The 11637-nt window shown below is 35.5% G+C and overlaps 1 protein-coding gene across 1 annotated transcript in view; it reads right to left on the reverse strand.

Moving 5' to 3' along the window:
* Positions 1–379: 379 nt before the first annotated feature.
* The window catches only part of ndnl2 (necdin-like 2), an 11508-nt gene continuing 250 nt past the window's right edge, over positions 380–11637 (reverse strand). Inside the window, exons 2-10 of the mRNA XM_056449306.1 lie at positions 9382–9492; positions 6872–6935; positions 6671–6750; positions 6492–6586; positions 4133–4212; positions 3995–4037; positions 3841–3903; positions 3395–3509; positions 380–679 (exon numbers count right to left, since the gene is read on the reverse strand). Coding sequence (XP_056305281.1) covers positions 599–679; positions 3395–3509; positions 3841–3903; positions 3995–4037; positions 4133–4212; positions 6492–6586; positions 6671–6750; positions 6872–6935; positions 9382–9492 — 732 coding nt within the window. The 3' untranslated portion in view covers positions 380–598. The remainder of the gene's footprint in view (positions 680–3394; positions 3510–3840; positions 3904–3994; positions 4038–4132; positions 4213–6491; positions 6587–6670; positions 6751–6871; positions 6936–9381; positions 9493–11637) is intronic.

Consider the following 11637-nt stretch of genomic DNA (forward strand, 5'->3'; position numbering starts at 1 on the left):
AGACAGTTGCAGCTCCCCCAGAACGCTGCTGCCAGGATTCTGACCAGAACCGGAAAATCAGAGCACATCACACTTGTCCTCAGGTCTTTACACTGACTCCTAGTTAACATTCAGAATAGATTTTAAGGTATTAATATTTGTCTATAAATCACAAAATGGCCTAAAACCTCAATACATTACAGATATGCTCACTCTATACAAACCTAACAGATCACTCAGTAAATTAGAAATTCCAAGAGTTCACTCAAAGTAGGGTGAGTCCAACTTCAGCTACGCCTCCTGCTGCAGGAATCAGTTTTTTCCAGAAATCATTTTATGTGCTCCAACATTATTCACATATTTTATCACTTATACACTGATGTAAATAACACTGAATGCTGTGAATAAGAAAAATGTAAAACAACTTTATTGTGTTTATGGAATACAAACAAGTATTACAAATAAAAAACTGAAGTAAACCGTTTTCACAAAATTATAGAGCTCAATGAGATTGTTTAGTATTAAACGATTTTTGTTAGTACACCGAGCTTCAGTTCAGAGTTTAAGAATGAATTTAAATATTGCTTATAGTTTTAAATATACATGCAGATCAAGGTGCTCATGTTGACTGGCTGCTGGTTTCACTTGCACTGGCCTCTCTGAACTGCTGTGTCCAGCTCTGAGGATCCTGATCAAAAAGCTGTAAGAAAAAAAGAGTGTCAAAATCAATGTTAGTGACAAAAACAGATTTTGATTGGTCAAGATTAGAGAAACTGATGACCTGAAAAAAAAAAATCATTAATCTTGATAAACTAAAAGCTTCTAAACGCATCACTGTTTTGATGCACACTAGCTTAAAGATATCTTTATAACTAACATACTGATACATGGGACCTTTACAGTCATGCAGACCCAATTCAATAAAAATATGTACAATGTCTCATCTGTTTTTTAACCAATAAACAATTATCGGCCGCAAACTCACAATCAGCTACAGAACTGAAGTGCTTCCTGTGATGCAAAAGTACATAATTACACACTATCGAAAAATACAACTTTAAAATTAGGAAACTATGTATTAAACTTTCTAAGATTAAGATGAGTCCTCTCCTGAAACAACAGAAAATCAATAATTGTGTATTAAATTTATGATTCAGTAAGCCTCAAAGCTGAAATCTCTTTTAATGAAAATGCTAGCACTGTGTCTAGCCATAACATTTCGTCATTTAGCCGACATGTAGTCATGTAGCCGACATTTAGTCATTTAGCCGACGCTTTTATCCAAAGCGACTTACAAATGAGGACAAGGAAGCAATTTACACAACTATAAGAGCAGCAGTGAACAAGTGCTATAGACAAGTTTCAGGTGTGTAAAGTCTAAGAAGCAAAACATTAGTAGAAATTTTTTTTTTTTTGAGAGAGAGAGAGAGAGAGAGAGAGAGAGAGAGAGAGAGAGAGAGAGAGAGAGAGAGAGAGAGAGAGAGAGAGAGGGCACAGTTAGTGATATAGCCAGAGAGGCAATTGCAGATTAGGAAGGAAAGTGGAGACTAAACAGTTGCGTTTTTAGTCGTTTCTTGAAGACAGCAAGTGACTCTGCTGTTCTGATGTAGTTAGGGAGTTCATTCCACCAACTGGGCAGATTGAATGTGAGAGTTCGGGAAAGTGGTTTCTTCCCTCTTTGGGATGGAACAACGAGGCGACGTTCATTCACAGAACGCAAGTTTCTGGAGGGCACATAAATCTGCAGAAGTGAGAGCAGATACGAAGGAGCAAAGCCAGAGGCCGCTTTGTAAGCAAACATCAGAGCTTTGAATTTGATGCGAGCAGCAACTGGCAGCCAGTGCAAACGGGTGAGTAGCGGAGTGACATGTGCTCTTTTGGGTTCATCAAAGACCACTCGTGCTGCTGCGTTCTGAAGCAGCTGAAGAGGTTTGATAGAATTAGCTGGAAGCCCGGCTAGCAGAGAGTTGCAATAGTCCAGTTAGGAGAGGACAAGAGCTTGAACAATGAGTTGAGCTGTATGTTCAGATAGGAAGGGTCGGACCAGCAGACAACAGCAGACAACACAATGTTATGTGTGTAGAAAAGGCATTCACTGACCGTTTTGCAACACAACGTTTTTTTAGATGCTGTGTGAAGATAAATCGATTTCAACTTTCACCAACAGCAGCGCTTTTTTTTTTTTTTTTTTTTGCATAATAGCGACTGCATATCTGCCTTGTATCATGACAGTTCAGGACGAATACATCTACTGTTACACTCCAAAACATCACAAATTTTTATGAACAACAGAACTGATATTTTTTGTTATTTAAAATGCATAATGGATAACCACATATTTTGATGCATTTGATAGCTACAGTCATGGCCAAAATTGTTGGCACCCCTGCATTTTTTCCAGAAAATCATGTATTTCTTACAGAAAAGTATTGCATAACACATGTTTTGCTATTTTGTGTATTGTAAGAAAACCAAAAAAAAAAAGGGAGGAAAAAAGTGTGATAATAACCCGCTATTTAAAAAAAACGGCTGAATGTTTTAAATGTTAAGCTGTAATGTAGCCGTGGCGGGATGAATTTTGTTGTGGCGTCTCGCCATGACAGAATGAATGTAGCGGAAACCATGCTATCACTATATATTGCATTGCAATACATTATGATATATAGTGTAATATGATAGAAATGACCAAATGTCCTGGAAATAATCCTGCTTGTCCTGGATTTGTTTTCGTGTTTTCATTTTTTTTGTTTGACATAACATACTGCTTGTAAATCTAGATATAGTGACAGCTGAGGTAGACCGTGGCTTCTGCTGCACAATAGCTAGTGATACGTATTGTATTGTATAGTATTGTATAGTGAGACCATTGCTGTAATAAATAGGACTGAGAATAACAAGAGTAACAACACTGGTGTCATTTAACTACATGCATTACAAGCTTTTAACTTTAGTTTGGCTTTGTTTCTGATTCAAAAACAAATTCTAAAACAACTGTCGGTCACACTTTATTTTGAAGGTCCGTTTGTTGACATTAAATCACATTGCATCTACATGCCAACAAATTCTCATTAGATTATATGTAGACTGTTAGGTTGGGGTTAGGGTTAGTGTAAGTTGACATGTACTTGCAAAGTTTTTTATAGTCAGTTAAATGTCTGTTGAAGAAGCATATCTACAGATATTAAGCAGACAGTCTACTAATACTCAAATGGCCCATCAAAATAAAGTGTTACCCAACTGTCAACCACTGTCCATTGGCTTGTCGTCAGCTATTCAATTATATAGACAATTATAAACTCATGTGTTGAAACTGCTTTTTTGGTCAAGATGCAGCAGATGCTGGACAACAACACTTTTTGTTTAACTTTTGTCAGCTAGTCACAGCCTTAACGATATTTTTAAAAAAGGAACAAACCTCTCCAACAAACTCCAGCAGTTTGAGTTTAGACACCTCCTTCTCTGCCCGCAGACCCCAGCGAAATTCATATTCCACTGGCTCTGTGTGGGGAATCTTTCCATACTCCAGATATCTAAATGTGAAGAGGAAATGTTTTCTAGTTTAAATTCTTGAAATGAAATCTTTACAAACACATCTGCTTGCTCAAGTGTTACATTTCTTTTTCTAGTTTAGAGGTTTTAGAAGTAAAATGAAACATGTCAGGAGTTATCTGATGATGAAGACCATGAATCTTTCTCCTTCTTCATTCCGCTAAACTCCTTTATTGTCTATGGTGTGATATAAACCACCTGTCCATGGTCTAAAGAACAGAAGCTCTGAACACACCAACCCAGCTGAAACTATACTCACAAATTTTGATTAAAAAAAAAGTCTAAGTGTTGCTAATAGACACATTCCCTTACTTCTGCCGTACGAACTCTTCAGTGACCACTTTCTTTACATCTCCAAACTCATCATGCTTCTCCCTGTGAAGAGACACAAGAACCAAAACTGAATGATTAAAAAAAACTAAACAATGAAATGACTTTTTCTCCTAGAAGGATTTAGTCAACAAACCCTGGATCCACCCGCAGCTTCTTGAGTGTATTCCACACCAGATCTACAACATTCATGGAAACCACATCAGCAAACCATACATTAACAGAAGCTTAACAGTAGGTAACCGTATGATTGTGTGAATGACGCATTGCTTACTCTCCTTGACGGTACCACCCTTCATAAAAATGACACTAAGTATGGCAAACAGCAGACCCATCTTTTGGTTTCCAGGATGCCTGTGGGGACAAACGTGCTTTATGTATGTTTTTGACTCCTCTAAAGCATAGAAATGACATTTAAGAAACATGTGCACATTCTTGTATATCTGAAAAAACAATGCTTGAGTCTCGAAAATGTGCATTCGTTGTCAGAATGTCTGTCCTTGTTTTGGTATATATAACCCGCACACTGCTAGTTTACCCAAATATATTTCAGCACGTCTTGTTGGAAAATGCCCCATATTTCATTTCAGTCTTGAATGTATATGAATGCTACCTAATAGGGTATATGCAGAAGGACTTGGATTTTTCAGTAACCTGGTTAAAATGCTTGCGGTGGACTGTATGCCGTTAAAAAGAATATTAAAATTGCAGCAACTGTTTTCTTTGAAAATCATTGATCTTCACTGCCTGTTGAATATACAATATAAAGTGGGTCTAAGTGTGTAAAAGAAGCACTGCATTAAATTACATTTTCCGTGCCATTTCTTTAAAATATGAACATTTATTTTACAGTATTTTCAATGGAGTTTCTGCACTAACCTGCTAATCCGGACGCGTGCGTGTAAACAGCTTTTCATCTCGTTTTACACTTAAACAACTAAATTTATGTTGAAATCTATTTAATTGATTATATTTTTGATTACATTACAACATCGATGCTGTAAAAGGAACTGTGTAAAATTCAACAGTCACATTACCATCCACCAGAAGTTTATTGGTAGGGAAAAAACTAGTTGCGCATATACTCTTTTAGTAACCGAGGTGATCGTTGTCATAGTAGTTTATGCTGCTGTTCAGCCACGAGAAATAAACGTTTCTAAACTGGAATTACAGATGATGGATTTGACAAAAACTTTTCCAGTGTCGTCGCATGTAGTGTAGGCTCGAAGGTCAGGTACACTCGTTTCTGTTGGTGTTGTCAATCTGGGAACCTGTGTTTGCGTGGAGTCATTGAAGGTGGGACCAGCCGAAAAAGTGTTTTGAGTTTGACCTGCAATACCTAGTTCAACCACTGGGTGTCAATCTATCATACTGTACCTTTAACTTCTATAGCACTTTATACAATACAAGCTGTGTAAAGCAGCTTTACCTGGCAGAATAATAGAGATATCAAAATTATGATTATAGGTAGGCATAGATACATTTTTTAAATCTAGATTAATCTCACTGTAATCTTGGAATTAATCTAGATTAAAACGGCTCATTTGAATTCTGCGGAAGGCATTCAGAATATGTGTGCTACCCTAATAAAGACTAAAAGTTTTTAAGAACGGGTTTCTCAAGCCAGGTGGTGCATTAGAACTCCTATTTCCAAAATGCTTGAGAAACTGATCTACTATGATAATTGGTGATGAAAATAATTACTTACTTTTGATGACATTAATCCGACTAAAGTCATAACTGAACTAAACAGAAATTAAATTATGACATGTGGAGTATGCATATATTAGTGCCATTATTGAAGTAAACACTGCGATCAAACTATTACCGTCATGTAGGACTTTTGGCCATATTTTCCGACAAGATCCACACACGCAGCTGTTAATAAAGGACCGCACACACACATCGCAAAATGCAGAAGTTATTAATTAAGTGCGTTATTAAATTTCATAACACTCTCACCAGTCCTTACTTCTTATTTGCGTCTAATACCCCAGTTTGCATGAATAAAATGTTTATGAGTGAAAGTGGAACGGCAGTTAGTCACCCAAAATTACAGGAAACTCTTACATGAAAGCACTTCACGTAAAAACCTTAATTATATTATTGTCTATTAAGGCAAATAAATAGATTACAGGTGTCCATGTAAACGTAGTCAGTAGTGTGATCGAAGTAAGTGAAAGATCCAGAAGGGCAACCTGCTGATTTGATTCAGAAGGGCACTTTTTTGTCAGAAGGCTCAGCGGTCAGGTATACATCCGCGCTAAAATATCAAGGTGAAAGTCATCATAGCTTGCGTAGAATAAACCCAGCTCCTAACCCAACTTTGAGAATAGATTAACGGCCATATGTTTTTTTTAATCGCTAGATAAAAGTCTCGCGTTAACGCAGCACGTTAACACCAATAACGGCCCACCACTAATTATGATATAAATAAGTTATTCATTAATTCAAAACAAGTTGGACAACTGTAGCAACTTAGCTAGTTGAAACCATCTTGTGAAAGATCTATCAACAATTAACTATTCAACTATTTTAGAGCATTTCTTTTTTACTATGGCTTTGAAAACACTACAATATGTATTTATATGTGGGTGTGTTACAGTATTAAATATAATTTGTTTGTTACTTACATGCTCACTGTTTGTCCACGAATAGGCTCCAGTTTATTGATCAGAATATAAATGTGTTGTTTGAGATCAATCTCCACTAGTTTTAATCCAAATACCTGCATCAAATGAGAAAGTTTACGTTTTCCCAAATTCACATCCATTTAAGGCAATTTAGTTATGATATGGTCATCCCATTGTACCTGCTCAAATGTACGGCAAACTCTCTTCATGACTTCCGCATAGATGTGTTTGTAGTCCTTTATCACATGTTTTCCAATGTCTGCAGGTATCAGCAAACACAATGCATTTAATACAAAAACAACATAATTTCCATGAACAATTCTCTTTATAAAGCAATAGGGATCTAATGAAGAGTTATGCATCAACAACAAAATACAAACCTGCTCTTCGGATGGGGATTTTTTTTTGGTCTTTAATCAAGATGAACTGGACCACCTCTGCCACCTTAGAATGAAATCAGAGAAATAAATCAGTGACCAGCATTTCAGCAACATTAATTTTGTGGACTAAACTAAAAATTATATTATAAAATTAAAATTAGGTGGGCTGTGGCCTCCTAATGTATTTTAAGACACACATCTAAGCTGTTGTACCTAATGTATGTTGAAAAGCTGAATTTACTAATACAAATAAAATGCAAATCATAAAAATGCAGTCTATTAAACAACTAATTTGGCATTTACTAAATACTAGGATTATAATAATACACAAGTCAAGATTAAATTTGTATGCCCATGTCACTCACAATACGATGGGCTCTATTTTAACGATCTATGCGCAAAGTCTAAAGTGCATGGCGCAAAAGCATTAAGGGCATGTCCGAGTCCACTTTTGCTATTTTAAGGACAGAAAAATATGCTCTGCGCCATGGCGCATGGTCTAACAGGGTTGTGCTTATTATCTTAATGAGTTATGGATGTGTTTTGAGAATAAACCAATCAGAGTCTCATCTCCCATTCCCTTTATGAGTCAGTTGCGTAGTGCCATGGCACATTTGCCATTTACATTTTGCTTGTTAAGCGCAAAGATTCGTTGCAAAACTATTTCTAAAAATAGTTCTAATTTCCAGCAAATAAATAAATGAACAATAATAACAAAATGTGGTCAAAAAACTTATTATACTTTTTGTATAGATTATATAGATTAGCTATATCCAAACACACACGCTATGCCCCATATGGTCCAAACGCTTTTTTAAAATAAAATAATAATATAAATATGCAATAAATATATAAAACAATAAATAAAAAACAATAAATATAAATATTCATATAATAAATAATAATACTACTAATAATAATAACATTATACAAAAGTTGTCATAAATAAACAAAAAATTATGTATTGCTGTACATCCTGTGTGTTTTAAGCAATGTGTAGGCGTTTAAGGCACACAACTAACATGCTCTGCGCTGAACTTTAGACCTGCTTTCAGCTGGTCTATTGCACAGGCTATTTTAGTTCCTAAAAATAGCAACGCACCAACAATGCCCCTTAATCCACACCTCCTTTCTAGACCAGAACACCCATTTGCTATTTAAACATGGCGGAAAACGGGAAAATTAAGGTTGCTTTGGTCTGAAAATAGCAACACGTCGAGGCAAACACGTCATGCGCTTTATTGCGTGGGTGTATTATAGGGACCGATATCTCAATATCGTATTGTGCGTAAGCTGTGCATCAATGGATTTGCTCTTCAGTGTTTTTAAACTACACTGAACTGAACTAAACTTCATCTGATGCAGTTTCAATTTACTAGAACTTCTATGTTAAGCTGCTTTAACACAATCTACATTGTAAAAGCGCTATAGAAATAAAGATGATTGGAAAATGTAAAATTGATTACGCTATAAAAAGTTTAATATTAGCATGATTTTTGTTGTTTTTCAAACATTTGGTAAAAAGCAATAATATTATAATATGTAGACCTACTTTTGGCTAAAATGCTAAATTTTGTTTAGACGTGTGGTGGTGGACATTAAATTAGTCCTCAATGCACAGCACAGTGATGACATCAGCATAAAACTATTCAAAATTTTTAAGCTAGCACAAGTTAGCACGAGTCCACAACCAAAACAAAATGTATGATTTGAATGATAAAGATATTAAAACCATCTGTGATACGTGTAGCCTTGATTAGCACAGTTCAAGTCGTTTGACACTTCTGCGGTATCTTTTTACTTTCCGAGTTTGAATCCTGTAGATGAGATTGAAATTATAAATATTATTTTTATATTCATTTTGGTTAAATGCTGTTCTGCCACTGCAAATATTGAAATAACCTATTTTTACAATGACACCAACACAAAGTAATTAGATTGAATTTTTATGGGCATGCTTTGTAGCAGTAAAAAAAAAGACAAATTCGCAAAAGTGAAAAGTAATATCCAGTTAACACAGCCCAGGGCTTCACAGTGCAACCATTTCAGTAACTAAAACGGTGTGCGAAGCTTAAAAAACTACAATTCCCAAATTCCCTTACAATTTGCCTACTTTACCCATCAACAGTGAGGTTTGCAATTTTACTTTTGGTGCAAAAAAACTAAAAACTTTCAAATAGAGTTGTTCAATCTCAAGTCTTGTCTGTCACTCAAGCAACTCTGTTACGCTGACTCCACGCAGGTGCACATGATGAAATCCAGACAGAGAACATATGGGATGCTTGCGCTCCTCAGCAGAGCAGGTGAACAAAGCTGCCTCCACTCAGCAGAAGTGAAGGCTTAATGATCCTACATTTTTGACTGTGCTCCTACAACTTTATTTGAAATAAAATAAAAAGTTACCAAAGACTCTGGCAGTCACCAGTTAAACCGTAACACCCTGATCAAACCCTTTCCTCTTTACTTTAACATTCATTTATCAATTATCAGAAATTCAATTATCAGACTACCTTGTGGTCTATTTGGTCAGACGTGAAGTTCTCTCGAGCTCTCTGAGCCTGTGATGATGTTATTTGGCTGAAGGTTGCATCTTCATCTTCCTCCAGCAATAACTGCGATCGCTGCAGTTACACACAGAGAGAGAGAGAGAGAGAGAGAGAGAGAGAGAGAGAGAGAGAGAGAGAGAGAGAGAGAGAGAATTACAACATTACAAACCATGGGAATGAATGTAGAGTTGTGTATTGTATTTTATTTTATTTTAATAATATTAATACAGTCTTTTTTATTTCTTATTTATATAACGTAGACTAACCATATTCTTTTCACAACGATGTTCAGTACAGAATACCTTTTAACACCAATCTCTGAATAAATACTTATGGGTCGTAGACAAGCTATATATCTGTGTAATCTTTGTGTCTCACTCTTTCATCCCCGTTAACAACAGAGACTCTCCTTCCAAATGTTTCCAAAAATAATCTGCAAGTTTGCTACGTCCACCTAATGTGCTTGAAAATGAACAGTGGGCAAGCTTAAGGTGCGAGTGCCGCTTGGGAGGGGAGACATTTAGAGCAAGTAAAATATGCATTTGAATTTAATTTACGCATAACACAATATTGAAGTGTTTTTAAAAATAATTATCATGTCATCACAAATTGTTAAATAAATGACCTTTTGTTGAATAAAGGCTTTGGATGGGGGATATTTAAGTGTCAGTTGTGAGTGATGATAACCACGTCGCAACTCTCCGCCAGAGAGATCCTGAGAGGCAGGCTTCAAACGCTTTTTGCCCATCATCTTTGTGCATTGATGATTAGCGGTAGTTAGCGGTAACGTGCATTAATTTAATGTTTTAATATTTTAAATTGTCACGCTGTAATAAAATAAACAAGATCTAAAACTTACATGATTTTAAGGTTTTTCATTGCAAACTTTCGTTAAAAGATTTTAAATTTAACATTAACTTCATGTTAAACACAATAATAGTATATTCCAACACAAGTTTTTAAGACTTCAAACACTAACAATTTTTGCCAGTGAATTGAAGTTATGCGCCCTGTATGGAACACTATTAATCGTGTATACACCGTTAATACCTATCATCTTCCGTACACATGCGAAGGTGGTACTTTTCCCCTCTTTTCTCAAAAACTACTGGCCCAAAAGACATCAATCAAAATTTGGATTGTGCAGTAGGTATTCACCCAGAGAATGATCATACAAACATGCTTAACTGGCTTTCAATGATGGAGGAGTGGTCATTTGAGTGCGTGGAAGAGCGGAAAGTGTACCGAACATGGTTAGTCTACGTAATGCATTTTCAAATTTTTAATTGTGTGCTTTTTTTCTGCATGTATACAGTATGCCTTATATAATCACATATACGATTTTATTTAATGTTTATGTAATCTATAATGCTTCGGCAATCCTTGCCAAGTATTTTTTTTGGTTAAATTTAAGTTAAACATGCTGTATATTGTAATATATTAATGTTGTTTTATCCTAAAATGGTGGGTGTTAAATGTTTTGTTTGTTACACTGTATTATTATTATTGATTTATCCAAAAATGTTGATGGTTAAAGTACTGTTTATTATTATTTAACCCAAAATTGTTGATTGTAAAATATACTACTATCTGTTGCAGTCTTTTGTTTTCTTATGTTCTGTTTATTGTAAATATAACAAATGCTTTGGCAATACATAATGTAATATTTGACATAACAATAAAGCAGGTTTGAATTTAAGAGAATAATCAAACACCAGGCCCATAGCCAGGAGGGTTCGGGTGGTTCGAAAGACCCACCCCTCACTGACAAAGATCCAGAATTTATCCCATACATGAGCTTATTTGTCCTATTTTGACAGCTATGCCATAATAAATAGTGAAAATAACCATCAGAAAAGGCTTTTCAAGCAGAATCCTTTTTTGGCTGCTGCTTCAGCGTGACTTTGGAAACTTAAATGTGCTGTCCAGTTTGTGTTTGTGTGCCTAATTAAACGACAATATGGCTAGTTTTTAATCAGCATCCTTTTTTTTTCTAATGATATATGATGTAAAGCATTTGTATTTAAAAAGTAAGTATTATACAGGTTGATGCCCATCCGACAAGCTAATTTAGAAAAAAAATAGTGCTTAAAATGTATTTAAACCTCATAATTAAATAGAACATGAGGCAAATAACTGCAAAACGGTGCATTATTTAAGAAAAAAGAACCACCCTTTCACTAAGCTGGCTACGGGCCTGAACACTGTTAAAGTTTTAAA

Source organism: Danio aesculapii, chromosome 23 (genome assembly GCF_903798145.1).
Source record: "Danio aesculapii chromosome 23, fDanAes4.1, whole genome shotgun sequence".
NCBI classification, from domain to species: domain Eukaryota; kingdom Metazoa; phylum Chordata; class Actinopteri; order Cypriniformes; family Danionidae; genus Danio; species Danio aesculapii.